Source organism: Boeremia exigua (genome assembly GCF_020726555.1).
Source record: "Boeremia exigua strain MPI-SDFR-AT-0100 chromosome Unknown C7974scaffold_8, whole genome shotgun sequence".
Lineage (NCBI taxonomy): Eukaryota > Fungi > Ascomycota > Dothideomycetes > Pleosporales > Didymellaceae > Boeremia > Boeremia exigua.
The window spans coordinates 274,335-301,349 of record NW_025763525.1 but is presented as its reverse complement, the minus strand read 5'-3'; the positions used below and the strand labels follow the sequence as shown (position 1 = coordinate 301,349).

The window sequence follows — 27,015 nt, the reverse complement described above, 5'->3', positions numbered from 1 at the left end:
TCACTATCCACGCAACACCCATGCTAACACTCTCCAGACCCATTCTCCTCATCTCAACTATCCTGGCCCTCTATCTCATATCCACCATCATGTCCTCTCCCCCTGAACCCAAGACCTCAAACCCGGTCCCTCCGCCGCCAGCCTTCCACTACGAATACACCGTCATCCCAGATCTATTCCATCAATCCTCCCCCTCAACCTCGGACTTGACATTCGACTTTGTAAGCCGCCCGCCCGCTGGCTTCGCATTCCACCTCCCAAAGTACTAAAAAACCCGCGCAGAAAAAAGAGAACTTCGGCCTCGTGGACCGCGCATACCCTTCTGACCCCACAGCCCCCGACCAACGCCCCTGGACACGCTTCACGCACCACCTGCAAACCTTGAACTCCGCGCTCCCCCCAGACCAGAAAGTAAAACTGCTCTTCCTCGCCCGCCACGGCCAAGGCACCCACAACGTCGCGGAAAGCACCCACGGCACGCCCGCCTGGGAAGCCGTCTACGCCCGCAACCCGGCGTACACCGACGCACCTCTCACGCCGCTCGGCGTCTCGCAAGCCCGCGCCGTGCACGACCTCTGGGCCGCGCAACTCGCCCGCGGCATGCCCGCGCCACACATCTACTACGTGTCCCCGCTGACCCGCGCACTGCAAACCGCAGACGCCACCTTCCTCGCCCTGCCGCTCCCGCACGCAGCTCCCTACACTCCCTGCGTCCGTGAACGCTTCCGCGAGACCCTCGGGATCCACACGTGCGACGCGCGCCGCCCGCTCTCCGCGCTGCGCGCCGCGTTCCCGCACGCCGTATTCGAGCCGGACTTTGCGGAGGAAGACACGCTGTGGGATGCGCAGCGGCGCGAGACGGATGCCGAGCGTGCGGTGAGGGTGGGGCGGGGGCTGGATGCGGTGTTTGAGGGCGGCGAGGGCGTGGTGAGTGTCACGAGTCATTCGGGGGTGGTGGGGAGCGCGTTGGGGGTTTTGGGGCATCGGGGGTGGGCGCTGGAGACCGGGGGGGTGGTGCCGGTTGTGGTTTTGGGGCGGAGGGTGGAGGGGGAGAGGGCTGAGGGGCTTGCGGAGGAGCGCGGGGAGGCGGCGCTGGAGAGGACGGGTGATGTGTAGGGTGGTGGATGTTGGTTGTTGGATGTTAGCATTGTTAGCGTTTGCAGGCTTTGTAGCGTGACTAGAAGCATTAGACACAGTTTGCAAGTCTCGTTTGTACGCAGTATGGGTCGTGACATGGGTCGTAAATCATGGATTCATCTATCCTAACCCAAGCCCCTGTCTCGCAAGGCTGATGTGGCAGTCTGACCTCCAGCACTCCAGCTGATGCAGCTAGCAATGCCATTTTGATATTCCGTCGCCATAATATCCATCTAACGCCCGCTAATCCAAAGACATGACCATCGTCCAGCGCCACAGCGAGCCATCAATCCAAGAGCCGCGTCGCAGACTCTAGCTGATACGCGCTGCTTACTTCCTGTTGGGGAACTTGGGCTGGCCCATCTTTTCACCGCGCAGGATGACGTTGAGCACACGCTCCATGTTGCCGAGCAGCTTTTGGTCGGGTGTCGCAGTGCCGCGCTCAAAGTCGGCGATGATAGTGGGTGTGCTGTTGCACTTGGTCGCGAGGTCCTTTTGTGTCATGGTGGTACCCTTGTCGTTCTTGGCTTCTGAGCGCGCCTTGGAGATGGCCTGGCCGACGGCGACGCCGACTGTCTTGGGCTTGATGATGTCGTCGGAGCGGTCGACCTTAGTCAGGCGCTGTCCTTCTGTGTTGCCGGACTGGGGACATTAGCAGACGCTTCGACTAGGTTTGCCACTTGCTCTGGGCACTTACGGCAGTGTTGGCAGTGGTGAACTGCTTCTTGTCTGTCGACACGACAGCACCGCTGCGCTGGGCGGCGTTCAGTGCGCTCTTGCCCTTGACGACGCTCTCACGGGGTCCGGCGGCGCCACCACGGGTGCGGCTGCCGATCTTGGTAACGGAGTTCCAGTCGTCAGACATTTTGAGTATTATTTGTGTGGTGTTTGGAAAATCTGTGTCGTGTGGGAGCTGAGTGGTGATCTGGAGGTGAGGGGTGAGCTTTTGTACTGGAGCGTTTACTCGTAGATTTGTCAGGCGGTAGAAGTGGGATTGAGTAAGAGCAGACGGGCGTGGGCAGGATATAAGGCTCGGCGGACTTACACTTTATGCGGACGGTGTTGTGTTCTCGATCTTCGGCGGCGATGATTCACACAAGTCGGGCGCAACGTCACTGCCACAATTGGTCCGTGCCCTGTATGAGTTTCGAGCACCTTCCATCTCGGTCCTCAGCCCTTGCGCCCTTCATCTCACGCGTTACGCCCACAGTGTGGCTGGTGCGCTGCAGTCATTCTGAGTGACCACTTGTTTGCATACATTCCGGAGGTCGTTAAATTAGCACTCCGGCAACGTGTTTCCACCTATTGAGCATATGCAGTGTGCCTCAAGATTGCTCCTCACACTTCATGCACAGAGACTTGAAGGACGAGTAGGAAGAATCCGGCATGAACTTCATAGGTGGTATCAATAATTCGATGATCATAGGGCCTCTAAGTCTACCTAGCAACGCTATCCACTGCGCAAGCCAACATGCCGCCCTGAAGCAGTCCAAACGCAATGCACAACCAAACGTATGAGCGCTTAATTCAGTCCGAGGTTGGACATGGCCTTCTCGTAGTCCTCCCACTTGGTGAGAGCACCGAGCGCACGGCGCTGGTGGGCACTTAGAAGCGACATTCCGTAGATGTAACTTGCGTTGACCCAACCGAAACTATTGCATGTTAGCCATGATGTTAGGAAGCGCTGTGAACTGTATAACTTACCCTTCGCGAGGCACACCCTTGAAGTCACTGCCTTGGTTTCCGTACTCAGCCTCGACCCTGTGGGGGTCGATCTGCTTTGTAACATCGTACTTCTCTACAACAACACCATTGAAGTCAACAAAAGCCTTGGTGACCATGTACAGCCATCGGTAGGACAATCGCTGAGCCTCCTCGTCGAACCCGTAGCGTTGTAAACCAATCCAGGCCAGAATCTGCTGTGGTGCCCAGCCGAAGGGGTAATCCCACTGTCGATTGGGGCGATCAATACCGACCTTGCCGCGGGACTTTTCGGTACCCGACACCAATCCACCAAACACCTCGAACAGCGGCAGAGCCTTGTCAACAAGCGTCTGCGCCTGTCGTGGTGTTGCCAGACCAGACCACATTGGCCAGAAAGTCGTGGCGGATTCATAGTTGGTGCGCTCTTGCTTCTTAGTGTTATAGTCGAAGTATAAGCCAGCCTCCTCATCCCACAGGTACTTGTCCACTCTCTTGCGTCGCTCTCTGGCGCGGCGTTCCCACGTGGCAGAGTGCTCGACGTGGCCCGGCTTCATGTCACCTGTACGGAATCCCTCGGGTATCTCGAGCTTGTCGCCGAAGTGGTTGCGGATGACACGACCAATGTCGACCTCGTACTTGTATAGCAGCGCGTTGATATCGACAACAGCCAGATCAGCAGCGACGGTCTCTAAGCGATACGATGTGTCGTGTCCAGATTCTCGTACCGCACGATCGTGCAGGAAGTACTCATCCAACTCCTTGAGGGTCTCCTCGTCCACACCCCTTCGGTAGTTGTAGGCTGCAACAAATTCCTTGAAGCTCATGTTGTGCTTCTTCGCATACGGCTCGAGTACGTGCTCGAAATGCGAAGCTTCCGTCTCGGGCGGCACACCCTTGCCTGTAGGTCGGTAGCGTGTGAGGCCTGTTACAGGATCCAATCGAGGAGCCGCCATCCAGACCGAATTGTACTCCTTGATGGCCGCAAGGATGGCTTCCCTGAGAAATTCCAGAGCGCCTTCCTCGTGCTTAATACGTTCGTAGACACGTAGAGCCATGTCCGTCAGGAAGGGCGGCTGCGATCGGCAGAGGTAGTAGGTTCGGTTGGCGTTCAGGATCTTGTTGTAATGCTTGATACAGAAGCAGAAGTGGGTGACCATAGCCTTGACCAGGTCCACTCGATCGTTGCAAAGCAGACCCAGTGAGCACATGTAGCTGTCCCAGCCGTACAGCTCGTTGAAGCGACCGCCCGGTACCACAAAGGGAAGCCCTCTCAGGTCTTTCTTGCCGGTCTCCGGGTCGATCCATTCCTCCATGGCGATAGCGAGCAGACCTGGCGCCTTATTCAGGTCGCGCACGTATAGCTCATCATCAACAGGGTCCTGCAGCAACTGAACGTCGAGGTTCATTTCTGGATGCTCCCTGGCAATGCGGGTGTAGTATTCGAACTGCTCGGGAGCACCCCGGGGGATGTAGATTCGAGGACGCGGGTTATCGGTCCAGTCTTTGGGATCAACTCCGACCTTTGCGATGTTGGAGCCATCGATACGGCGCGTGAGACCATCCCAGAACGAGAACTGGATGAGGCGGGAGAGGCGGTTTACGGGGTTTTCGTTGAGGCGGGCTTCGTCGAGCACGATAGTCTTGCGGCCATAGTCTTTGGCGAGGGTGAGCTCCTGCAGCAGGTTGGACAGCATGTACGTGCCGCGCACATCGAACTTGTTGTGAGCATTGGACGCCAAGGTTCCGAGCGACAAGACCTGGTATGTGTTAGCGGTGGCTGGAGCGCAAAGTCGGGCGTGAGCGCACCTTTGGCCCCTTGTCCTCGATTGTGATCTGGTAATTTCCGTCCGAGTCCTCGCGGGACAGCAGCGTCTTTAGCGTCTCGTCAACCTGGACGAGGAAACGGCGCGGCTGGAGCGATTGCTCGTCTAAGACTGTCAGCGCAGACCCTCCTTCTCAACGGGGCGATGGTGGCTGACCGTGACTGATACGGCGTCCCATGGACACGCCCTCAGACAGGGAGCCATTGCGGGCGGAGCGGTCGACGTTCTGCAGGTTGTCAATACGTGCCGTCGCCAGCGAGCCTCGGGTCGCTCACAGCCGAGTATGTGCGCGCTCTGGGATGCTTGCGCGAGTGGCTTTCTCCGTAGTAGACCTGGGGCGTTGCCAAGGGATCGTGCGCGCTGGAGGTACGACGGGGCTTGGAGGATTGCGAGCTCATGCTCCGGCGGTCTGACAGGGCTGTGCTGCGTTCAGGTGATGTGTGGGTGAGGTGATGGTGTTGGAGATAATGTTGCTATGGCGTAGCCTATGACCTAGTGGGTTAACGAGACCGACACGCGGTGGGGACGGCGCAGTGGGGCATACGGTGTGAGAGATGCTTCTAGGAACAAGAGCCGTCACACGTTGATGAGCGAGCAATGCAGAGGGTAAGAGAGTGCAGGAGGGAGAATGTCGGTGAGGCAGAAAGCTGCCCGGCTTTCAAGTTCACGATGGATGCAGGTGCTATCACGCAGCTGAGCGTTAGCAGCCAACGCCAATCGCAGCTGACCTCAATGGCAAGTGGACCGTTTGATCCAGCGTTGGTTCAGCAAAAAGCAGGGCCCAGGGGCGTGGGCAGCATGGACGATGGCGCCAGGAGCAGCTACGATGTCTCGTGCAACCTGCCCGTTCTTCCCATCTCTCGTCGCCCTCCAGATCTCGGCATTGTGCCCTTGAAAGACTGAGACCCACGTCCGACGTCACTACTCCCCACAAATGCTCCATCAACACCTCATCGCGAACCCCGTTACTCTTCAATGGCTCTTTGTGCCTGTTTTCACTTTTTGTTGCGCATGCACTTCGGCACGACTCCTGCGCCTGCCTGCATCTGCGACTGGCTCGGCTGTACGGTCAGCTGCTCAGGAGCGTGGGCGTGCATGAACAACCCCACGCTCCGCGGTCAGCCTCCATCAATTTGAAGTGCTCAACCGAATCAAAACAAAACCTTGCGGCATTTTGGATGTGATCAAAAAATAGAAAGGTTCGTTGGAGAAAGGTTCGCTGAATGACGTCGCTGCGTAATTTCGTCGCCGCGTAATTTAGTTCCGTTCGGTCCAACGCGTCTTCCAAACCGTGGATTGCACAGTACGATGTCACGTGATATTTTTCACTATCTCGGCTCTCCGAGGCACCCGCTGACTTCACGCATTACATCTTGCAAGAGTGAGATAATTCGGTCTTTATTCCCGTCGGTTCACACTCATCTTGACTCGTTTCGAAGCCATTAGTATACAACACGCGATCATGCGTCGTGTCTTCCAAGGATACGTCTCTTGGGATATGCAAACAAAGGAAGTGCAACGCTATGCCATGCCAGTCAGAGAAGCCGAAACCCAAACACCAACGCTAAGAATGATCATCCAACTCAGCAAGTTCCAATACGCTCGAAGCTCAATCATGCCGATGTCCTCTCACTCCGCCTCTTCTTTCCAAAGTTCCTCCAGCTCCACTTCTTCTCGCTCCTCTCGCGGTCCAGTCGGCTTAGGGTGTCAGAGTCTGGTCGCGGGCTGCCACAGCTTCCCGAGGATCTCGATCGGCTCTCGATACTGCCTGTGTCGGCACGAGACATCTCAAAGGCGAATTTCTGCAAATCGAGTCCTTCGGCATCTGCACAAGCAAGTTTCTGATAATCGTAGTCTCCGTGGGTCATGGCGAGAAAGCCAGATGTGAAGCAACCGCCGTAGATTTGCAATGCTTCCAGAGATGCTGCCTTTCTCAGGGCCATGTTGTATCTCCTGGTGTTGAGATCCTCATCGGCAGACTCGCTCAGGTCATCTTCAATTCGGTACAGCTCAGAGGACTCTGCCCATGTACGGTCTTGAATTGACAGGCGGTCTTCATATGTTGATGTGTTCTATAATTTGATCATTAGCTAGTGCTCTGGATATCATCTATCATATCACGTACCTTGGTGTATGTTGAGCTGTGCAAGCGAAGGTTCTCCTCGGTAAGAAAGCTTTGTCCAGGCTGGACTGTCTTGTTGGACTTCATGTTCAGGCGGCCAACCATTGTCGAAATATGTAATACGCTGTAGGGAATGCGGAGGTTTCTGACTCGATCTGTAGACTCTTGATAAAGACAGTGGATGTTTGTTGTGCTAGTGTGTTGCTAATGGGTGAGAGGCAACTTGGAGACGGTACCGCTGGACTATTATACGAAAGCATGTAAGAAGCCATCTCAGCTGGCGCACAGCGCATCTGTCCGCGAACGGACATCTCGGCGCCGCCTGCGCCTACATGGTCAAGGATTCCATCCCACCACCACAGCGCCAGTAACGTGGTACACGCCAGCAGATCCTGCCACATAGCATTCTTGTTGTCGTTCTCGGCCTAGGTCAGCGCTTGCACTTTTCCGGGTATGGCTGATCACTGAGGCCCGAGCGCGAGCTCGCTAAAGCTGGACTTCGGTGGCTTGCGGACCCAATCACGCGAAATGACCATACGTCTGGGGACAGCAAATCTGGCCCCCAAGCTTTCATCGCAAGCCTCCTGCACGACACGTGGCCGGCTACTCCGATCTCTCTATGCACTTCCTTTTGCGGTCGATTATGCCGAATCGTCCTTTCAATAAGTCCTCTACCACTACATCATAGCCAATATCAATGCCCAAGATATCGAAATCCACTGCTTCTTCGGCGTTCTACCATGGCAGTTGCCAACGTTACGCAGATTACACAACTCGCAATCAAACATCTTGAAACACCTCGTCGCAGTCCCGGAGGCTTTGTGCATCACGACCCCCTGTTATCCTACATCCTGCAGCTTTATGGGGACTACCAATCGAACCCTGCCCTTGCCAGTGAACAACATCATACGCTTACTTGAATCCCGTCCCACCAATCAACGGCCTGCGGGTCATTCAGCGTGCGTAAAAAAAGCATCACCCTGTGCGTTATTCGCGGCAAGCGAAACACCCGGCACAGATCCCAAAGCTGCAGGATCGAGAGGTTCACCAATCTGAAGGCGATGCAAGGACAGCGTTCCTGAATGCTGACAGCTTGGGGGCAGGGATCTATCCCTCATTGCACTGTGACACAAGAGCCACTTTTCTAACTCCACGTTACACATGGCTGGCACTCGTCGCAAATCATATGCAGTGCCTCCTTTTTTGTGCAGTGCCCGTGTTGTTCTTTGTTTCCACGCGTTCCAGCGAACATCTGCGACGCGTGACATGCAATGCTGCACTTCGATAGGGACTAGGGTCGAAAGGCGCGCGCTCGGAGTCCACGATAGTTCAGCTCAGCCAGCGAAATGAACCTCGCTAGGCGTTGTCAGTCTCGCTTCTCCCAGCCACTATCCCCACTACCGCGCAACACCAACGATTCGCTAATTGCCGTAGAAACCGTGCTGGTGTCGATGGTTCTTGAAGCGTTCGCGCGGTCCGACTAGATACCGTCGCCGTCTTTGGTCTAATCAACGATGAATGGCCGAAAACGTTACTGCTTTGCTCCATAGGTGGCTCTCGCGCAACATGCTCCAGAACACGTGACTACGGCACAATTTCAATGCTAAGCTGCGTTGGCCAGTGGGCGTGTGCTCGGTGAGAGAGCACTGTCTTCTCCACTTTGCTGTGTGTGTTGCGCCGGGCCAATCGTTTTCCCTGGTCTCACCTCAGACTTCAAGCCCCATCACTCAGCCTGAGGTCATCTGCATCCTTCGTGCGCTTTTGAACGGCGATCCAAAAGCATGGCCAGAAGATCTGGCGTTATTGCAGGCCGTCTTGTGTTCGCAATTCGCAATTGGGATGCCCCTGTCGAACCCCTGCTCGCATCCCCAGGAACCAAGTCGAGGCTGCAGACACGGACAAGGCTGAGCGACGCCTTGTCGATTTGGTGGCGCCAACCCCTCTCGATCCCTACAGCAAGTCAAACATTTGAGATTCACCCCGGTCCTGCACCAGCCGAAAGGATTCAGGACTATTGCAGAGGGTATTGCGGCAAAATGTGCGGAAAAATAGATGCTGATGCGCGAGAAGGATCTCGCAGTGGATTCCAAGTGCAGCCTCGCCGACCTCGATCTGAACACGAGGCTGCAAGCCCTGTGCTTTCCCAACTACCTGGCCCGGAAGACTGTGTACCCGTCAGTCACGGGAGCTAGCAATAGTGACGTTGTCTGTATACAAGTCGGCGTTCTGAGTCTTGGAGATACAGAAATGACTCGTGTCAGAAAGTGGAGATAATGCGCGCTGCACTTTGGGCAGTGATCTGGGCAGTCGTGCAACGTGGGTGTCGTTGGGCTGATCCGGCGGTGAGGTCGCCGGATCTGAGGCTCGATGGCTGAGCACAAGGCGCAGAATGGGAGTACAACGTGAGTGGACCCAGCCTCACGTCAGCGAAACATTGGATCAATTCTCCGAACAGCGCAAGACTCAATGAACGCGGTCTCACAGCAGCTCAACACCAGGTATACAACAACCCCACATTATTGAGACTCGACCCGACCCTCGAAAAGGTACCCCCACACGCACCGCCCGGGTTCTGCCACTTCTCTGGAACAATGCCACATCGGACAGATCTAGCATGCGTCGGTGCGGCCCGTGAGGCTAACTAGAAGACAACCTGAATCAGCCCTTGCAAAGGGTTGGCCAAGACTTGCTTTGATCGTAAAGGATTCTGTAGCTCGAAACGCACGAACCTTGCTCGATGTTAAGACGAGGATTTGTGGTAATTATGTGTCGCGCAGCCAGTGCACAAGTTCATACGGAGATAGGCGGCGGCGCAGAGATGCTGTTGGGAGGGGTAACGACCCTGTTGCAAGTCGATTCAATATCTAAGCCCAATAAATCATGGGTTGAGCTATGAGAGCAGTCATAGACTCGAATAGAGTGCACGCAGCTTGGATATTCTGGTCACTGCAGTGAATGGTTGGGCACAGGCGCTCAATGAGACTGGTTCAGGGACAGAACATCTTATCTCTACCGACTGAATCTATGGCGACATCTCGCGTTGTTGAGCTTTGAACCCTTGAGACTGCGCACAAAAGGTGCACTTAGATTCTTCGCTGTTGGAAGTGCGAGTTCTGGTGAGAGCAGACTTCAGCACCACGCACTTTTGTGTGTTGTTACAATGCCAGCAATCAGCGTATTCGAAGACCAGATGGTTTACGGATTTCCGACACCACCTGAAGACGGTGAAACTGTACGTCTGATCTGAATTTATCCCGGGCATGGCATTTGTAGCCATTGCGGATGCTGATAATATATTATTCACTGTATAGTTCTGACATTAGATGTCTAGATCACAGAACCCGACCACAATTCTCTGGACATTGTTCACAGCAATTCGGTCAGTGTTTATCTACAGCTACAGCGATCGTAGATTCCGCGTACAGAATGCGTTATTGCGTGCATATTGTCACAGCGCTCGATCATCTGCTGACTGTCGAAGCAGTATCTCACGCACCAGCTCCGTTCCACACGGCTCACCACCAAAGAGCAGATAGAAGGCGCTATTCATCAACTATCCGCCGCTGAGATAATGCCGCCAAGTACAGCGGCCTCGGTGAGCTCTATGTCAAGTGCCAGCAGTGCCCCATACTGGAGTACGCCGCCTACACCCATTACGCCAGCGTCCCTCGTTCACCCGCCATTCATACCACCACCCGTACCACCCGAACCACAGCCTTCCCACGATCCATATATGTTCGGCCCATCATCTCATACAGAAAACAGTATGCGACCAGAACCGCAGCTCATGACGAACCGCAAGATAGCAAGGGTTCGTCCCGGCTATCGAGCACCGCGACGAATAGAGGTCTGCTGCGCTCCGCACACGCAGATTGACCACATCGCCGATCCTAGCAGCTCGAACGCGATACCTGACCTTTATTCAGCCTCTTCTAATCCGTTTAGCAACTACGACAATCGTTCCCATCCAGCACAACGCCATACCGGTCGGGCCGTCCAAGTCCAGACGAACATGTCGAACGATCCAGCTCAGCGTGTTCGTGCTGTACAAGAGACTTTCCGCAATGCGTCAAGGCGTAACCCCAGAGTAATGGATGTTCCTTACGCTACACCGCGCACAACGGCCGACTCGCGGTACAGCGACATTACCGCTTCTCCTTTTGCTGATTCCTCCGATACCTCACATATATCAGCGAGACCCTTGCCACCGGACCTTGGGGGGAACGAGACGAGTTTCAACAACACGAGACTTCGCACAGCCCCCAGCCCGCGTCCTGTAGAGTCACTTGCTACCCACGCACGCAGTCCGCAGGTGCCCCTTACAGAAGCTCACTTCAATGGCGTGTCCCACACGAGCAATGCCACAGTTGTTCCTTCCTCCCGAAGTCACGAAGACGTGTATGTACCTCTTGGCTCGTAATTCTGTAGCATACTGCTGACGCACTGTAACAGGACGAATAATGCCTATGACATATCCGTACAGATCAAGGAAGTCAAGGATACTGACCTTCCTCTCCGCTGTGACTCGGCCATGGCGCAGGAATCAGAGGCCCAGTCATCGAAGGCTCAAGCGAAGAAACGATGTGCGCTGCTTAGATGGTTGAAGAAGGTCTTCAAGAAGCCATAGAGAACGAAATGATATTTACGTGCAGTGTCTGTTTAGATAAGCCAGTACCGGCGTCACTGGTGATACAGTCGTTAATTAGCGGGAATCGTGGAACGGATACGCACATATTGTCGTGTTTTCAACTGACATATTCGGGGTTCTGTTTACGTATCTTCAGTAGACAAACAGCAGTGATCTACTAGTGACACCAGCGAGCTCTCCTTTACTTTCACTTCGCGCCCCGCTCAGACCGTTCGCGTGATCATCTTCACACTCCTCTTAGCACACCTTGACTGTTCTACCTTACACCAGCAATCGTCGCAAACTCGCCCACCCACCCACAATGCGAGACGAAATCCCTCCTCAATTCCCAGATGGGCCACCCACCCTGGATCTCACCAAAAGGCGATCGCCAGTCCTTACTCTGACCGAGCGAGCGCACCTGGAGCGCCTCCTAGCCCACAAAATCCGCAGCATCCCACCAGGCCACCTCCCCAACCTTTCGCTGGACGATATCATAGACCGCACCGAGAAAATAAACCTGGCTAACGTGCCGCAAGACATCGGTCTCGCGTTCTTGCTGCGCTACCGTGAGGCACTGGACAGCGTTGTACTAGCAAAGCAAGACTGGGAAGACAACAGCGAAGGCAACTACGGCGATGCAAACGAGCAAACCGGGACCACGAGCCTCAACCTTGTCCGAGCAACCTGGTTCTACCGCCTTGATCCCGTGCGCCAGTTTCAGCGCTACCACGACACCGCCCGCTGGAACATCGCCCTCTACACCGCGCTCCTCACGCACCACGCCCTCGCCTCAATTCCCACCAACAGCGACACATCGCGTTCCCCGGCACACAGACGACGCGTCGAAGCCGGCGCCCCGCGCGTCGATCTATCGCCTGCAGCTGTGCGCTTCATAACGGCGTATCTCGCTGCCGTGTTCGAGCACCACACCTCCTCTTCCTCCTCCCAGTCCTCCTCCTCTTCATCAGTCTCTGCATCAGCCTCGTCTGCATCATCGCACTCTCGCTTCGAGAAGAGGGAAGCCTTCATTCGCCTCCACGCCTCCTCGCCCCTTGACCTCTTCACCCCGCACAGATCGTGGGCGAAGAAGACGCTGCAGCGCGAGATGAAGTGGCTAAGGGTGGCATGGGAGGACGAGATTTCGCGTGCAGGCGCACGGTTGTCGCGGGCGGCGTTTGAGGGCGGGATTGGGCTGTTGGTGGGGAGTTTGGTGCCAGGGCCAGGAGGGGCAGGGGCAGGGGCAGGAGGAGGGTTAGGGCGGGATGCAGATGTGGATGTAGGCGGGGGAGGGGAGAACGAGTTGCTTGAGGCGTTGAGGGTGCGGTATGATGGCGAGTCGCGCGGGGGAAAGAGGGGAGAGGAGGGGGTGATGGTTTGTGATCTGCGCATGGCGGTTGCTTGTGTTCAAAGTGTGAGGCCGAGGGACATGTTGCCAGTGTTGGTGCGGACATTTCTGCCTAAGGACGGTGAGAGGTGATGGTTTTGAGGGCTACCATCACGGTTGGGTAACTGTCTTGATCAGGTTTCAAAAATGAGATGAGAGTAAAATGATATTTGAAATGGGTTGACTTGAATCACGTGTGATGAAGTAGCAAATCTGTGCGTTTGTCGAGACGTCATTCTGGTGACACTAAACCTGTGTCCAATGCAATGCCAATGGGTATCTAGCGAATGTCCAATACCTCTTGAGGACCCCGGTACGCCCATATAGACAGAAAAAGTCATAAAAACATTTGTACATGGTGGCATTTACAGCCGCCGAAGCGTCGTCGTACCATTCTGCAACGCATAGCCACGCTAGATCATCGATCCGACCTTGGTCGTAGCGCATACCAGCTCGTCCTTCCACGCAGCCACATCAATGCGCTTACTGACATCTTTGACTAGTACCTTAGCGAACCATTTGTGCAGGTCGAGTCCAAGGGCTTTCGACAGGTCCTTCATTCTACGCATGTTTCTGATGCCTACGTCATCGTAGGCCAGACATTGGAGCGGGCTGCCGGATTTGATCATCTCACGTTGTTGATATTTGTTATGCCTGAAGGCATCAAAGGGTGACGCGCCACTGATGAGAAATAAGAGGGTGATGGCGAGAGACCACAGATCGGTAGCGGCAGACGGCTCTGCAGGTGCGAAGCTGCTTAGCAGAGACGGATCGAGGTAATCCCAGGTCCCGGCGCCGAGAGGCGAGGCGTTGTGAACCTCAATTTCCGGTGCAATCAGAATGGTCGATGAGAAGTCAGAGTATACTGTTGCTGGTGCAGACGTGAGATCCGCAGGGGTGCTGGAGATCAGAACGTTCGCAGGCTTGATATCTGCATGGATACAGTTCTTGTCTTGCATCCACATCAGACTGTCAATCAGGGCTAGTGCGATGCAGGGAAATACGGTCCCAAGCTTGGTTGAGCGGAGCTCTTCAGGAAGGCTATTTAAGTCCTTCTTGATCCAATCTTCCAAAGTACCGTCCATGGCTTTTAGTACCAGCGCATCGTTGCGGGTATCCTGACCGAAGAATTGTACGATGTGTTTATCCGATTCCGGGAACTGGGACAGGTAAGACAGAACCTTCGCTTCTTCTCTCAGAACCTTGCGTGAGCTCATAGATGCAGGAGCTTTGATCGCATACAGAGGCGGTACAGCAGGAAATGAATTCAGTCCAACAGCTGAGTCGTTCGACTTTATTGGGGTGACAGGGGGCGATTTTGTGGCCGAAGGTGGTAGTAGAAATGACTCATCACTCGGCTTTGGTAAACTTGGGGCCGCTAGGTACACGTCGCTCCATATACCGGTACCGATAGGACGCTTCTTGTTGTTATCATCGACTAGTATCACATACTCGAGTATGTCGTAGTCAAAGATCTGTAGTGCTACGGGGTGGGAACGTATGGAGGGTGAGCGAGGGACAGAAGCAGTCGATGCTGTAGATGCATGGCGCGCCAGCCCAGTCTGTATGCTATAGTCATCTGACTTGAAGCCAGACCTGAAGTGAGAGGATGATGTTGGTGTTGCTGGAGGCGTCATTGCACCATTGTTCTGTGTCTTCCCGTCTTGCATTGTTATTCTGGTAGGACGCAGACGAGCAGGCGAGTCCGGTGGCGTTAGATTTGGCTGTGTATTTGGACGTTGCTCCCTTTTTGACGCTACTGTAAAGTCCTCCAGCGTGCAGCGGCCTAAATCCAGCTGGTTGTGCAGTGTATCCTCTTTAGATGACAGGGTGTTATTGGTAGAGCCAGATTCGAGCAAATGCCCTTCAGAAGGGGAAGCAAGGTTATGATGAAAGGGCATGCTGTAGATGTGGCCTCGTGACGAAGGTCTGGTTTGAGGAGCAGACTGCAGTCACGGCTACAGGCGTTTGAAAGGGTGACCTTGACTTGTGAAACGTGATGCACAATGCCAAACGGTTTGAAAGCTGTGTGGAAAAGGGCGAAACGGTATGATCCTCTGGAAGCTCTGGAAGTAATGTCCAACTAGGCAATAGCAAAGAGAGGTCTGGATGTTATTTGGTCTGGCCTCGACCAAGGGATGGGTAATGAGGCTGTGGCGATGGAACCGAATAAGAAAAGGGAATAAAGCTACAAATATTGGTACAAGGGGTTTCAGTTGAAGGTTCGCATATGCGACTCAATCCAGAAGACACATTCTTCGGTTCGTAGGAGCGGCGCGCGCAGAGTGCCCGCGAGGGAAAAGAATTGCGTCCAGCCTTGACAGATCCGGACGGCCATCGGTTGTTAAGGCGTGGACGGGTGTGTCCCGCCAGGACCCGCCAATCTCGTGCGTGTGACACACAGGTACAGGGCTGCGCGCTTGAAATTAGGCCCGCGGTTGGTATCTGCAACTTTGGATGAAAATGGAAGCGTGCTTGATTCCAGAACCCTTTCACTCGAGTTTCCTGGTCGGGCTGTCGCGTTGGTGCCGGGGCGCAAAAAAGCGGATCCTGTTCCTCGGGTCCCCAATCAACGCCCATGAACGTATCAACGTGCGGGACTTGATTGGCCTCTACCGTGTCTGAAAGTACCCTGAACTCTGTATCTGGTTCGACGTGTGCAAGACGCTGTTACGCGCGCCACGGATCGAAATCTGTCTGGATGGAGATGACAACCTGTGACGACGCTTCGGCGTAACTCAACTGTGAGTCGTGCGCTCGGTGCTCTGACGTCGTTAGTAAGCTGTCGCAAGATCTTTGTGCAGCTGATTTTCGAGTGGAGCTATCGAAATCGATAGAGCCGTCTGCCGCTCCTCATCGAACCGGAGCCTTGATCCTCGTGTTTAGTCCCCGTGGCTGGCGTTATCGTGACTTTGGAACCCCGAAAAGATATCAGCAATTTCCAGTCCCACTGAAGATAAGGTAGGAGCTTTTCGACAGCACCTGCACGCAGTCTGTCATGCGTTCGTCTCCAGCAATCCGGTCGAGTGCCTTTCCCCTCCTTGTCAAGCAAGTTAGCCGGTAGCTCCGACTGGCCTGTCTCGCTGGTCTACTCCGCAATGGCTGCATCTTGACGTATTTCCGATCGGCCATTCGACGCGCCACCGGGAGCTTGATGGCTTGCAGCATAGTCGCAAACGCCTAACATCGTGGCCAGATCCGGGGAAGTTCGTGCTTCGCAACGTCATTTACCTTCCGCGGAGCTTGATACAGTCGGGAGGTACATTAGGATGCAGGAGCATGATGAGACACACAAGTGGACGTGGGCATCGTAAGGTGGTAGTGGGCTACAGGTGGGGTCGAGTTTGGAAAGATGCTTGCTACGGCAGGTGCTGATGACCGATAAGTGAGAACGTCTGACTGTCACTTGGCGTGCACTACATTCACGGATGCTCTCCAGTGCAATTAGTGAAGCGTGCTGTGAAGTGTTCATGGATGTTTATCTGAATTGCGAGCTGAGGACTTGACTGTAATTTCTATACACTGCCGAAGCCAGACCCTGAGGTCTGCAAGCCTCACTACTCGACTTCGCTGCCTCGAGCTGGCTGTGCTGTGCACGCCTGATATAGAACTAAAGACTGACCGTCCCTTACGCGCCGTTGACAAAGGAAGGATGGGCGCGTAGCACCGGAACACTAGGAAAAAAAGGAAAGACAATGACAAGGAAATTGAGGTTTATCGCCCTCTATGAAACGAAGATCGATGCGCTTTCTTCCAAACGGTAAGAAAGGGCTGGCAAGATAACGCCGCCGTTCGTGACCACATTCCAATGCTCAAAGACATATCGTGGAATTATGTATATCGATACAGGATATATGCACACGCAATGTTTCCCATTAATATTTCAGATCTTGTTTTGCACAGAGGAGCGACCATGACCATACATGTCAATGATCTTACCCACTTGCTCCTCGTGCTCCTGGCGTCAGTGTTGGTCGTAGCCAGCCCCTCGCTGCCATGGGCTTGTGTTATTTTGCGCACGTTGTTGTGCGTCGTTGCGCATACTGCCTTCCCGCCCGTATGAGGGTGCCGGGCTAGCGTTGCTGCGATCGTAGAACGAGGGTGGTGCATGTTGAGTATGTGTGGTGCTGGCTGGGCTACGAGGAGGTGCGGCAGCGTAGTGCTCGTTGAAGCCACCTTCCTTGGAAGCGAGCTGGCGTTGCTCCTCTGATGAGTAGTCGTCGTCATCGTCGATACGGCTACGCGATCCGTGAGAGCCCTTGCCTTCTCCGCGCGCAGTTGCGCCCAAAGCATCGAGCTCAGTGGTCAACTGAGTTTGCGACTTGATGAAAGAACCGCGGTCATCGCGCATAGGCTGGTAGCGTGTGTCGGGGTTCTTTGAGAAGACGGCGAATCCAGAAGAAACGAGGAGCATGAGAAGCAAGATCAGGGAGAAAGCGGCGTTGAAGACGAAGAAGATGACGCCCATGACTCCTGTGACGATGCCAGGTTGTTTGAAGACCTCAGTGAACATCAGTAGGAAGACGGCGCTGAGGAAGTTCACTGCGGCGATGGCAATATTGAAACCGTTGGTCTTCTTGTCCATCCAGGGGCGAAGGACGGCAACGCCAATGAGTAAAGCGGCCTCGAGGATGACGAGAGCAACAGCCTGGACAGTACCGTTGGACTGGGACAGACCAACGAACATAGCCTTGATGAAAAGATAGACGAGCCACGGAATGATGAACCAGTAAGCAGCAGCCTTGAACTGAACGTACAGGAAACCCCACTTGTTGAGAGCGACAGGGTCGGAGTAGAGGATGTACGCTGGGTTCTTGTGCATAGCGATCGAGCGCTGTGCAATGCGGACGACCTTGGACGAGGCCCAGCCGAGAACAGCAATCATGGTGATCATAGAGAGAATAGCCAAAACGACCTCCCCAGAAGAGTCGCGCTGAGTGAGCTCCCAGAGTCCGAGCATCATCATCTGAGGGAAACCGATCAGAACGACACGGAACAAGATGCCCTTGAGGACAGTGCGCCAGCCGTTGCGGAAGTCAATGAACTTGTCGCCCTTCATTCTACCGGCCCTGGTGAGACCCTCGCAGGCAAATTTGAAGAGAACCACCCCAATAACGGTGAAGAGGACGAAGATCATGAAAAAGGTGTATCCGGTGAAGAAGATGTTTGTCGTTTCAATGCGGGCCTTGAAGCCGACACGCTTGATACCGTGCAAGACAAGGCGCTCGCCACCAGCCTGCGCTTCGGTAGCAGCAGCGTTACTGCGGTTCACAAGACGGACGACAGCGCGGGTAACGAATTTGACGCTGTCGATCGCACGCTTGATCTTCCTCTTCTTCTGAACTTCGACACTGATGTATGCCAGCTGGGACAGATAGGTAGTTGGAGTGCCACCTGTCGCGCGTTGGTACCAGGTAGCCATTTTCTGCAGGAAGGTGACGCGAATGAGTCCCATCGACCATTGGAAGTTCTGGGTCCAGGCGGCAACAATAGGAGGCAGAGGCACAGCAGTCATGCCGATGAATGCCTGGGCCTGCATGTAACCAAACAGCGACATGGCATTGGCAGCAACGTGCGCAGCGGTGTTCGAGTGACCGAGTCCAGAGGTAACGGCCGAGGCCACGAGACCAAGGCCAGCAATCACAGCGGTCACCCATGCGACGGCCTTCTGCTCGACCGAGTGTCCGTTGGAGAGCTCGGCTTCGACGCAGGCAAGCAGCTGTTTAGTGTCCTGGTCCTTGATCTTGATGCGGACGACGGCATCCAGATCGGGAACGGTGTAGGCAATTCCGGGGATAACGCCCATGATCTCCTGGCTGATGTCCAAGTTCGATTTGATGGTGAGAGGTCCAGAGTTCATCGGGCACATGCCAGAGAGGTCCTCGTTGCCGCAGGGATCAAGCACCTGGTTCATGGCGCTGAAGCCATAGACAAGCAGCTCGAGGTCGGCCTCGACCTTGCCTGCAATGTTGGAAATACCGTCGACGTGGAAGGCCAAACTGCGGTTGCCGGGCGTAAACACGACATTGAAGAGCGTAGCGGAGAAACTGGAGTTGCTCATGCACGGATTGAGCGACTTGGATTCAATGAGGCGGTTGTCTGCGCCAGCAACCAAGGGAAGCGCAGTCGCCGCCAGCGCTAGCAGCGCTTTCGAAAGCGACAGATGCATGGTGGCAGAGTGGTGTATTAAGTCGAGGGAGCAGGCGACTCTCTACGAGAGCGGCGTGGGAGCGTCGGCCAAACCAGCGGCGGCGGAGTCCGAGAGCGAGTGTCGGGATGACGTGGCTGGGATGCGAGTAGGTATAGCGAGGTAAATGTGAAGGCGGTGGGTGAACGAGCGTTTGCGGTGTGGGCCGAATGTGGTGGTGATGTCGAGGTGGCAGGCGCGACTGGGAAACCGGGCAGCTGGCTGGCGTGGCTGGCAGGGGCGGGGCCAAGAACGGGTTGAATGGGTAACGAACGGATGAGCGATCGGCGGGCCCTTTGACAGATCCGCGATGCACCCAGAGAAGTTGAAATAAAAGCTGTCGTCACGGGTCCCCTTTGCTGTTTTGAAGGCCTGAGGGAGAAGAGAGTCGAGACGGCAACAGCAGTCAGATCCCAGCGGGCCTCAGCAGTGTCTATGCACGGCGGTGGATAGGGGTCGTTCGAGACAGGTCAAGTGTGATGATTGGCCCACCAGGATTGCGCGGCTGCTTCGGCCCAGTGCCCAGAGCCTGCTTAAGAGGGGATCCTCGAGGGCCGCTAAACCGGCGCTTCTGCTTTCACTGCGAACAGCGGATTGCTGCTGCTTGCGCAAGACCTTGTTGGGTTCTTTGAGCGCAAACGCGAGCTGGAGTGCCGAATGCTGCTAATTCAGGCTCCCCTCTGGCATCCACAAATTGCCGAAAACGGCAGGAGCAGGGGACCAACCCGCGACACGATGCTCCGCCACACTCAACACGAAGCAACCCAGCGCTGCCAGTCCCTCCAGGGCTCTTCAATAATTTCAAGCCCGGGAATGGACCAATTACGGTGCCTTTAGCGACCGTTTTGCGCTGACTGATGGCGCCCATTCGCCCAGCGCGTGCATCTTGCCTCAATTTCACGGACTCCGGGCTTTCGCTGCGAGTACGCTCTGCACTGGGCACATCAAATCTCACCTCGGCGCGCATGACCACACCATCATACCCAAACAATATCACCATCACTGTGCAGCCACGGAGTCAGGTAGTCATGTCGTTAACTGTCATCATATCTTGCGAATGCTTGATGGTCCTGCCGCCCATGCTGAAGCGTTTTGAGTCTGAGAATTCCCTTGTACCCCATCCGTGCGGCCTCAGGCCTCATCTGCGACGCAAACGGTGCATCCCACAGTCAGCCTCGTACCAAGACGTATTTGATCGTATAGCACCCGAGAAGGAAGCGCGTCAGCTTGGCCATCAAAATCGACGCCTCATTGATATTGAGATCTTCTTTAGCGTCTTCTAGGTCCCAAGCCTGCGAACAGCGTCAGCGTGCGTCGTCATCCATGGCGTACATGCAAGACAGATGAGACGACTCCAGCCTCGCGAACATGTCGCTGTCGCAGCTGTACATGCCTGAGGCCGCCACAGCGATGCCCTGCAAGGCTATTGTGATACAGGAAAGCAAGGCCAGACACGGGCACGTTTTACATCTTTGCATCTGGGCCATTGGTCACGTGACGCGTACACAAGCACATCAAACACGCAGAACTGCTCGACGAACTCATCTCTTTTGGCGAATCCAAGACGGCCGACGGAGCAACCTGAGACACAAACCAGCGCTAGACAGCCGCCATCCCGCAATCCTCAGATCCACTTTGCACAGCCCGATCTCCACATCAGCAAACCTCGACACCCACGAGATTGTCCCTGACGATCATTATCACCAGTGTTGCCGCGCCAATCCCCTCGATCGAGCACATCGTGAACAGCGCAATTCCAGATACTTACAGTGGTCTGAGCTCACATGCTGGCGTCATTGCGTAGATCCGTCGTTCTTGAGCGGTGAGGTGTTTTTGTTCTGACTCGCGGTTGATATTCATGACAGCGCTGGCCGGCGTTTCAAAAGATGCCTGGAACAGATGAACGGACGGCGAAGAATACGACCTCTTCGTCTGAGCGTGCATCTCGGATTGATTGCCGCCGAATGCTCAGTCATTGATCAAGGCTTTTCGTGCACGATGCCAGCCACATGTACAAGGCAGACCAGCACTATCGGAAACATGCGACAATCGGACGCTCTGATCATGCTACAACTCAAAGTATTGGAGATGGGAAGGGGAAGCTGAACACCGCGTTAAGATCCTAGCACTTCGCGAAGTTGCTAGCACTTCATCGAGATCGGAGATCCTGTGTCACTACCTGGCAATTGAATGGAGCAAGTATCAAATCCGCAAACCTAATTCACTATCTATGCCCTTCACCTCGACATACGCTTTGAACTTAACGCCAGTCTCCAGTTTCACTAACCTATGACAGGTGCATAGTATTGAACAGGAGATTTCCAGTATCGGTCGTGCCATTGCCCGTGTGTTCGTTCTAGCTTGCGTAAGGCGACGAAGGCAACATCAGGTTCCAGAGTCTTCGCGCAGTACCTGCCCGAACGTGCTATCCCCATATCTTCAACGGCTTTTGCCTGTACTTATGGCAGGTACGTGGTATTGAACAGCCTATGTCCAGTATCGGTCGTGCCAGTGCCCTTGTATTCGTTGTCTGACTTACGCAAAGCAACGAGGGCGATGTCAGGATCTTTGCGCATTGCCTGCCCGAACTTGCCATCCTCCATGTCTTCGACGACCTTTGCCTGCACCACACCGGCGACGACAACTACCTTGACCTTTGGGCACAGCTTCCTGAGCGGGGTCAGGAACTCCATGATCGACTTGCCGCTGTTCACCACCGAGTCCACAAGTATGATCGTCTCGTTGAGCTTGAAGTGGTGCTCATCGATGTCCGTGAACTTCTTCGAGTGCACGAAGCTTGCTGACCTCAGAGCCTTGCTGACGCCAAGCGCCATTGGCTCGCCGCCACGCATGAGACAGACGATGAGTGTCTTGTCCTCGTTCTGAAAGCGATAGCCGTCAGTTGATGTGCCCGTCACATGCTTCATCGTGTAGGACTCGATGCCCAAGATGTCGCCGAGGTACTCGTTGGCGAGGTAATAACCAACCTCCTGGTACGCCCGACGAAGGTCGTGGCCGCTGACATCTGTGTCTCGCATGGCAGTCATGAGTATCTTGGCCGAAGTCTTGTTGGTTGCGTGGACAAAACGGCGCTTGAAGATGTTGTTCAAAGTGGCCTCGTCCAGCTTTGCTGTCGGTAGTTGGGTCTCCGTGAGGCGTGGCGCAACGGTTGCTGGCAGCAAGATCTGCTGCAATGAGTGACCAGCGTCGAGAAGCTTGGTCAACTCGCGGTCCATCGACGCACTCCTGGCTTCCATCTCGCCCACGACCACGTACGACTCATCCGCTTTCTTCAACATCTCCACATCCACAACGCCATCACCAAACGCAACAACCCGCAAGTTCTTAGCTTTCAGTGTATCAACGATGTGTCCCTTGATAGTGTCCGTGACGACGTATCCGTTCGCAAGTGGTCCCCCACCAATGACTTTGACGTGAGTCAGGCCGCTAATCCGGAACACCGTCTCCCACACTTGACGCAGGCCACACGTCACAATGACAGCGCCGGTGTGCGGCTCTAAAGCAACTCGAGCCAGTAGGGCAGCCATTTCGGGATGCAGTGCGATGCTCGTGGCGACTTGGTTACACATATACCCGAAGTCATCGGACACTTCTTCGTAGAGCAGCGCAACTTGGCGAAACGACTCGTAGGAGTAGCCCTGCTGTTTCAAGATGCGTTCCACGGCGTCTTCAGACATACCCTTACGTCCTTTCATGAACTTCCAGAACAGCGCACCGGCGTCTTGTGCAGCAAGTGTCTTGTCGGCGTCGAGAACCAGCATCGTCTCCAGGTCATGGCCGTGCAGGGATATATCGGACTCCAGTTCAGCATCAACAGCCGCAAGATTGCCCTCCTCACTACTGTTCAGGATGTTCGTCAGCAGCGCATGGACTCGGCCGGGTATCTTCTTCTTGGACATCCCGGCGTGCTCCGTGATGGTGGTGAAGGAAATGCGTTTCTCGTAGCAAACCTTGCGCAACGCTGCGCGCTCTCGGGCTTGCCACTCAGTCAAGTGTTTGACCGACACAGGGTTGCGTTCTCGGCTGTTGTCGTTGTTTCGCCTGAACTGCAAAACCTGTGGATCGACCTGGAAGTAGACGATGTGAGTGTACGCCTTCCAGTCTGCGTCAGTGCCAATGTTGCGCGGCTCTTCGGCCTCGCTTTCCCACAACAACAGGTGTCCACCGACGACAATGCCTTTTTCCTTACTGCGGCGCTCTTTGACAAGGTCAGTCATCAATTCGACGCGTTGAGTGTATTGTTCAGCAGGTGTCAACTCTTTGAACCCGGTTAGGCCATACCGATGGTAGATCAGCGACGATCCGTCGACGAAGTCCAGACGCTGGGCGAGACGTGAGTTCGATAGTATCTCGAGGAGATGGCTCTTTCCGGCGCCGGAAACACCATACAGGCCGACGATGAGAGGATCGCGGTTGCTTGACGCGTTCTGTGGTGAAGCACCAGCGTTGCTCGAACCGGTAGAGGCCATGGCTGTGTCAGTTGCAGGTTGTGTGGCAGAAAATCTTCCCAAGTACCGGTGGTGAAGCCCGGTAAACAAGAACACGTCCAAAAGCGCGCTCAAATATACTGGAGACAGTTGTTTACCGCCTCAGATTTGCTGCTAGGTTGTTAGTTGCGCTTGTATCTCACAAGTAAGCTGCTTGCGCTCAAAACGCGGCCACTTTTCTGCGGTACTGACCTTGCCGAATTGTTGTTTGTTGTTTGGCGAGAGGTACAAGCAAACTTTTCTTGTTGTAATCACGCGGCTCCGCCACACGTGACTTTGCCTTCACCCCATTTCGCGGTGCTTCATTTCTGGGCAGACCCGGAAAGCCAACCTCCATACACGCAAAACGTAACTCAGCCCAGGAATTGGAGCTACGCGATGGGTACTTAAACTGAGTATTAGTTCTACTAGGCTTGGGCTCGTCGTGGTAACAGTGACCGCCATAGTCCACAGGTGCTCTGTGTACACGGGTTCTCGCATTCTCTTACAAGAGTTTGATCATTGGAAATACATCTCGAAGCACTATCTTGTGCGAAATCGGGTTTATAGATCACTGAAGATCCACGTCCGAGATCTCTCTCCTGCAGATGTCGACGCGATAGGTCGAGGAGGTCAAACGCCACTCTCCGTAGCATGCGAGCGCCGATTGCGAGGTGATGAGAATGCCCTTCGTATTGTCATTGAGCACCATACGGACTCGATACAGGTGCCTACAGAAATCTATAGGATCAGGTAAGATATGGAGAACGATATTCGGGATATAATCAGGTGGTGGTATGAGGGAACTGAACTGCAGAGCCAAAGCACCGGATCAACTGGACGATTTCATCTGTCTATCCCAAGGCTTCTTCGCAGGAATCCTAGCTCGAGCTAGTACTAAGTCATGTCGATGCTGCGAGAATGTTGACGACAAGCAACACGTACGGCCAGCTGTTCACCACATGATGAGTAGTCACCGAGAGTATACAGCAGTCTTGTGGCAGAAGCTCCATGGTCCTCGCCTGTAAAGGTGCCAAACTCATTCTTTATCATGTGTGATAACACAACATAAACCTTAGAGACATGTGCTTGCATCACGCATGTCACGGGATAGAGGCTATCAATGTGAATCATGATCATGTCTATTATTCTATTTACATTAGGTGCTTCCAACTCCATGCCCTCTATGCTTCGCTAAACCATACTCATTAATTGAAGATGTTTGCCCGCCAGTAATCTACTGGGGCTTGAGGACACCACGGTACCTCATCTTGCCATCCCTCAATGTGGCCATAGCCTCGGTGATACCGTCCTCAGTCATAGGGAACTCCATGGTAATGGGCTTGATGTTGTTGAGAGCAGCGAACTCGAGCATGTGACGGTGGACTGATCGCGCAGCGACAACGGAACCCTGGATGGTAAGACCGCCGGCGACGAGGCCCATGTGGGGGATCTTGAAGTCGCCGTCATCGACGGTGAGAGGGAAGATCTTGCCGGTGGGGGCCATGACAGGGAGCATAAGCTTCCAGTCAGGGAGAACGGAGGTGGTGACGAGGAGGGCATCGACCTTGCGGCTGATGTCGATCTTGTCCTTGCCCTTCATGGCGATGAACTCGTTGGCGCCGAGCTTGGTGGCCTCCTCCTTCTTGCTCTCGGTTCCGGAGAAGACGACGACGTCGCAGCCCATGCGGGCAGCGAACTGGATCGCGAGATGGCCGAGACCGCCAACACCGATGACACCAACGCGGTCGGTGGACTTGATGCCGTATGTGTAGAGGGCGTTGAAAACGGTGGCACCGCCGCACATCAGAGGGGCAGCGTCGCTGTCGCTAATGCCCTCGGGAATCCTGAAAAGGAAAGCCTCCCTCCAGACAGCGTGGGAGCCGAAAGAACCCTGGTCGAGGTCGGCACCACCGTACATCTGACGGCTTTCGCAGTAGGTCTCGCGGCCAGTAAGGCAGTACTCGCAGTCGCCGCAAGAGTCGTGCTGGTATCCCCACCCAACGCGGTCACCCTTCTTCAGGTTCTTGACGCCAGGCCCTGTCTCCTCGACAACACCAGCACCCTCGTGGCCGAGGGCCATGTCTGCCTTGGCGTAGTGCTCATCTGTGCCGCAAAGACCGGAAGCAGTGATCTTGACGAGGACCTGGTCCTTCTGGAGGTCGGGCCTTGTTGTCTCGCCCTTGACAATCTTTCCCTCCTTGGAGCCCTTGAAGACTGTGAATGAAGGCATTTTGATGCGATGTAAGGTGGTTTGGGTATTAAAAAAGTGCTTTTGTGGTGGTAGTTGTGTGTGTGGTTGCAATTGAATATGGGAGGTAGACAGAACGAGCGGAGGGCTGCTATATATGAGGTTCTGGTGGTTGTGAAAGTTCCACTTCGATGCTCCACCACATGCAATGATGCATGACGTCGCAGGGATGTCCAGATCTGTAGGGACCCACCGCGTCGGCCGCCACTAGCACGTCGTCGCACGAGAAGTCTAAACGCCGAAGCATGTTGGATCCTGACGTCCGTTCGCGAGGAATCAAGCTGCATCGCATTACTATGCAACACGATTGTTCAGCAGGCATGATTAATGTTCTAGGCCATCAATAATGGTATCACAACGTGAAGAGGAAGCTGTGAGCCTCGGGCAGAGTCAGGATAGACCGGTCACAGTCGGCCAATCAGACAATTACATCGCGCGAGTCTGCGCCAGAGTTTCTGTGTCTACTAGCGGTCTACTGCATTATCCAATCGAAGCTTATGCATGGATCGGTTTCCATAAGGCTGGGAGTAAAGCGGTGTTGTCGTGGCTTCGCCGTGCAGCAAAACAGAGCAATGATGTAACACGTATGAAGCCGGGCCCTTCCGAACACTGCGACGGATGCTTTCATCCGTCGGTGCTTCCAAGAGGTTCTACAGTTACAAGAACGGCCGGAGAATTTTAATTTTCGAGGTCTATGTTGATCGCATTGAGCAGACCTGTCAGTTGGTCCAGCTAGCCTACGCAGGGATTTCAGCCTTGCTCCAGAGCAAGTTTTGTCAGCACCACGGCGCCACCGCCTGGGGAACAACGAGCGGCACGTTAACCCCGTAAAGTTGCACACTGCCTGTGTCCCGGGTATAAGTCGACCTGGATGTCTCAAAGAACCGTTTTAGATGCTGCAGCGGCCGATGCAGCCGCCTCTGCATGCTTACGAAGAGCCAGTGTTGGCAGATGCATGTAAGACCAGAAGGGTCTAGTGAACGGTAAGGGAGTAGGCTACTGCACCTGAGCGCCTCAAACAAGCGTTGTGGCAGGTGTGAAGGATTTAGTGCGGCAACAGGACTGTCTGCAATTCGCTCGCTTCACTACCTTTTCAAGATACGGCACGAGTCAATAAGTGTGCAGGCAGCTCTGCGGGTTATACAACACGATACCGAGGCAATGTTGGCAACTGCTGCAGTGCGGGATGGCACTTGTCTAACAGATAACGTCTAGAAGTTGAAATCCAATTCCAAGCTTTGGCTGGGACGACTGCGATGGAGCTAGGAATCGCCAAATCATAACAGATTC

At 54.6% G+C, this 27,015-nt stretch overlaps 10 protein-coding genes across 10 annotated transcripts; 3 read left to right on the top strand and 7 right to left on the bottom strand.

Moving 5' to 3' along the window:
* Positions 1-89: 89 nt before the first annotated feature.
* On the top strand, positions 90-1,116 carry C7974DRAFT_315138 (phosphoglycerate mutase family protein; the record flags this gene model as incomplete). Its single annotated transcript, XM_046138495.1, has 2 exons — positions 90-221; positions 283-1,116. 2 exons carry the CDS (start codon positions 90-92, stop codon positions 1,114-1,116), a joined length of 966 nt encoding a protein of 321 aa, XP_045995186.1.
* Positions 1,117-1,234: 118 nt separating this feature from the next.
* Positions 1,235-2,172, bottom strand: C7974DRAFT_397172 (multi protein-like protein-bridging factor 1). The gene is made up of 2 exons (XM_046142162.1): positions 1,835-2,172; positions 1,235-1,779 (listed from the first exon to the last, which is right to left on the bottom strand). The coding sequence occupies exons 1-2, from the start codon at positions 2,000-2,002 to the stop codon at positions 1,468-1,470; spliced, it is 480 nt and encodes a 159-aa protein (XP_045995185.1). The 5' UTR covers positions 2,003-2,172; the 3' UTR covers positions 1,235-1,467.
* A 168-nt stretch (positions 2,173-2,340) lies between these two features.
* C7974DRAFT_397169 (trehalase-domain-containing protein) lies at positions 2,341-5,473 on the bottom strand. Its single transcript, XM_046142161.1, has 6 exons — positions 5,209-5,473; positions 4,940-5,149; positions 4,821-4,890; positions 4,648-4,769; positions 2,842-4,598; positions 2,341-2,789 (listed from the first exon to the last, which is right to left on the bottom strand). The coding sequence occupies exons 2-6, from the start codon at positions 5,060-5,062 to the stop codon at positions 2,660-2,662; spliced, it is 2,202 nt and encodes a 733-aa protein (XP_045995184.1). The 5' UTR covers positions 5,063-5,149; positions 5,209-5,473; the 3' UTR covers positions 2,341-2,659.
* A 442-nt stretch (positions 5,474-5,915) lies between these two features.
* On the bottom strand, positions 5,916-7,159 carry C7974DRAFT_397166 (uncharacterized protein). Its single transcript, XM_046142160.1, has 2 exons — positions 6,790-7,159; positions 5,916-6,736 (listed from the first exon to the last, which is right to left on the bottom strand). Exons 1-2 carry the CDS (start codon positions 6,889-6,891, stop codon positions 6,278-6,280), a joined length of 561 nt encoding a protein of 186 aa, XP_045995183.1. The 5' UTR covers positions 6,892-7,159; the 3' UTR covers positions 5,916-6,277.
* A 2,667-nt stretch (positions 7,160-9,826) lies between these two features.
* Positions 9,827-11,456, top strand: C7974DRAFT_211399 (uncharacterized protein). Its single transcript, XM_046136973.1, has 4 exons — positions 9,827-10,018; positions 10,118-10,165; positions 10,271-11,184; positions 11,239-11,456. Exons 1-4 carry the CDS (start codon positions 9,947-9,949, stop codon positions 11,411-11,413), a joined length of 1,209 nt encoding a protein of 402 aa, XP_045995182.1. The 5' UTR covers positions 9,827-9,946; the 3' UTR covers positions 11,414-11,456.
* A 279-nt stretch (positions 11,457-11,735) lies between these two features.
* Positions 11,736-12,893, top strand: C7974DRAFT_315408 (uncharacterized protein; the record flags this gene model as incomplete). The annotated part of the gene is made up of 2 exons (XM_046138509.1): positions 11,736-12,383; positions 12,432-12,893. The coding sequence occupies 2 exons, from the start codon at positions 11,736-11,738 to the stop codon at positions 12,891-12,893; spliced, it is 1,110 nt and encodes a 369-aa protein (XP_045995181.1).
* Positions 12,894-13,213: 320 nt separating this feature from the next.
* C7974DRAFT_434957 (kinase-like domain-containing protein) lies at positions 13,214-14,470 on the bottom strand (the record flags this gene model as incomplete). The annotated part of the gene is made up of 1 exon (XM_046145026.1): positions 13,214-14,470. One exon carries the CDS (start codon positions 14,468-14,470, stop codon positions 13,214-13,216), a length of 1,257 nt encoding a protein of 418 aa, XP_045995180.1.
* A 2,048-nt stretch (positions 14,471-16,518) lies between these two features.
* C7974DRAFT_211202 (uncharacterized protein) lies at positions 16,519-19,267 on the bottom strand. Its single transcript, XM_046136971.1, has one exon. It carries the CDS (start codon positions 18,967-18,969, stop codon positions 16,765-16,767), a length of 2,205 nt encoding a protein of 734 aa, XP_045995179.1. The 5' UTR covers positions 18,970-19,267; the 3' UTR covers positions 16,519-16,764.
* A 1,870-nt stretch (positions 19,268-21,137) lies between these two features.
* On the bottom strand, positions 21,138-23,730 carry C7974DRAFT_211226 (uracil phosphoribosyltransferase-domain-containing protein). The gene is made up of 2 exons (XM_046136972.1): positions 23,688-23,730; positions 21,138-23,606 (listed from the first exon to the last, which is right to left on the bottom strand). The coding sequence occupies exon 2, from the start codon at positions 23,475-23,477 to the stop codon at positions 21,447-21,449; it is 2,031 nt and encodes a 676-aa protein (XP_045995178.1). The 5' UTR covers positions 23,478-23,606; positions 23,688-23,730; the 3' UTR covers positions 21,138-21,446.
* A 784-nt stretch (positions 23,731-24,514) lies between these two features.
* Positions 24,515-25,889, bottom strand: C7974DRAFT_211187 (chaperonin 10-like protein). Its single transcript, XM_046136970.1, has one exon. It carries the CDS (start codon positions 25,705-25,707, stop codon positions 24,712-24,714), a length of 996 nt encoding a protein of 331 aa, XP_045995177.1. The 5' UTR covers positions 25,708-25,889; the 3' UTR covers positions 24,515-24,711.
* Positions 25,890-27,015: the final 1,126 nt, after the last annotated feature.

Coding starts and splice junctions, on each gene's coding strand:
- C7974DRAFT_397172 (XM_046142162.1), bottom strand. CDS start 2,002: ATGTCTGACGACTGGAACTCCGTTACCAAGATCGGCAGCCGCACCCGT. Junction 1,780..1,834: donor TCACCACTGCCAACACTGCC/GTAAGTGCCCAG, acceptor TAATGTCCCCAG/TCCGGCAACACAGAAGGACA.
- C7974DRAFT_397169 (XM_046142161.1), bottom strand. CDS start 5,062: ATGAGCTCGCAATCCTCCAAGCCCCGTCGTACCTCCAGCGCGCACGAT. Junction 4,891..4,939: donor GAGCGCGCACATACTCGGCT/GTGAGCGACCCG, acceptor GACAACCTGCAG/AACGTCGACCGCTCCGCCCG. Junction 4,770..4,820: donor GGGACGCCGTATCAGTCACG/GTCAGCCACCAT, acceptor TGACAGTCTTAG/ACGAGCAATCGCTCCAGCCG.
- C7974DRAFT_397166 (XM_046142160.1), bottom strand. CDS start 6,891: ATGGTTGGCCGCCTGAACATGAAGTCCAACAAGACAGTCCAGCCTGGA. Junction 6,737..6,789: donor ACAGCTCAACATACACCAAG/GTACGTGATATG, acceptor ATCAAATTATAG/AACACATCAACATATGAAGA.
- C7974DRAFT_211399 (XM_046136973.1), top strand. CDS start 9,947: ATGCCAGCAATCAGCGTATTCGAAGACCAGATGGTTTACGGATTTCCG. Junction 10,019..10,117: donor CACCTGAAGACGGTGAAACT/GTACGTCTGATC, acceptor TTAGATGTCTAG/ATCACAGAACCCGACCACAA. Junction 11,185..11,238: donor TCCCGAAGTCACGAAGACGT/GTATGTACCTCT, acceptor GCACTGTAACAG/GACGAATAATGCCTATGACA.
- C7974DRAFT_211202 (XM_046136971.1), bottom strand. CDS start 18,969: ATGCATCTGTCGCTTTCGAAAGCGCTGCTAGCGCTGGCGGCGACTGCG.
- C7974DRAFT_211226 (XM_046136972.1), bottom strand. CDS start 23,477: ATGGCCTCTACCGGTTCGAGCAACGCTGGTGCTTCACCACAGAACGCG.
- C7974DRAFT_211187 (XM_046136970.1), bottom strand. CDS start 25,707: ATGCCTTCATTCACAGTCTTCAAGGGCTCCAAGGAGGGAAAGATTGTC.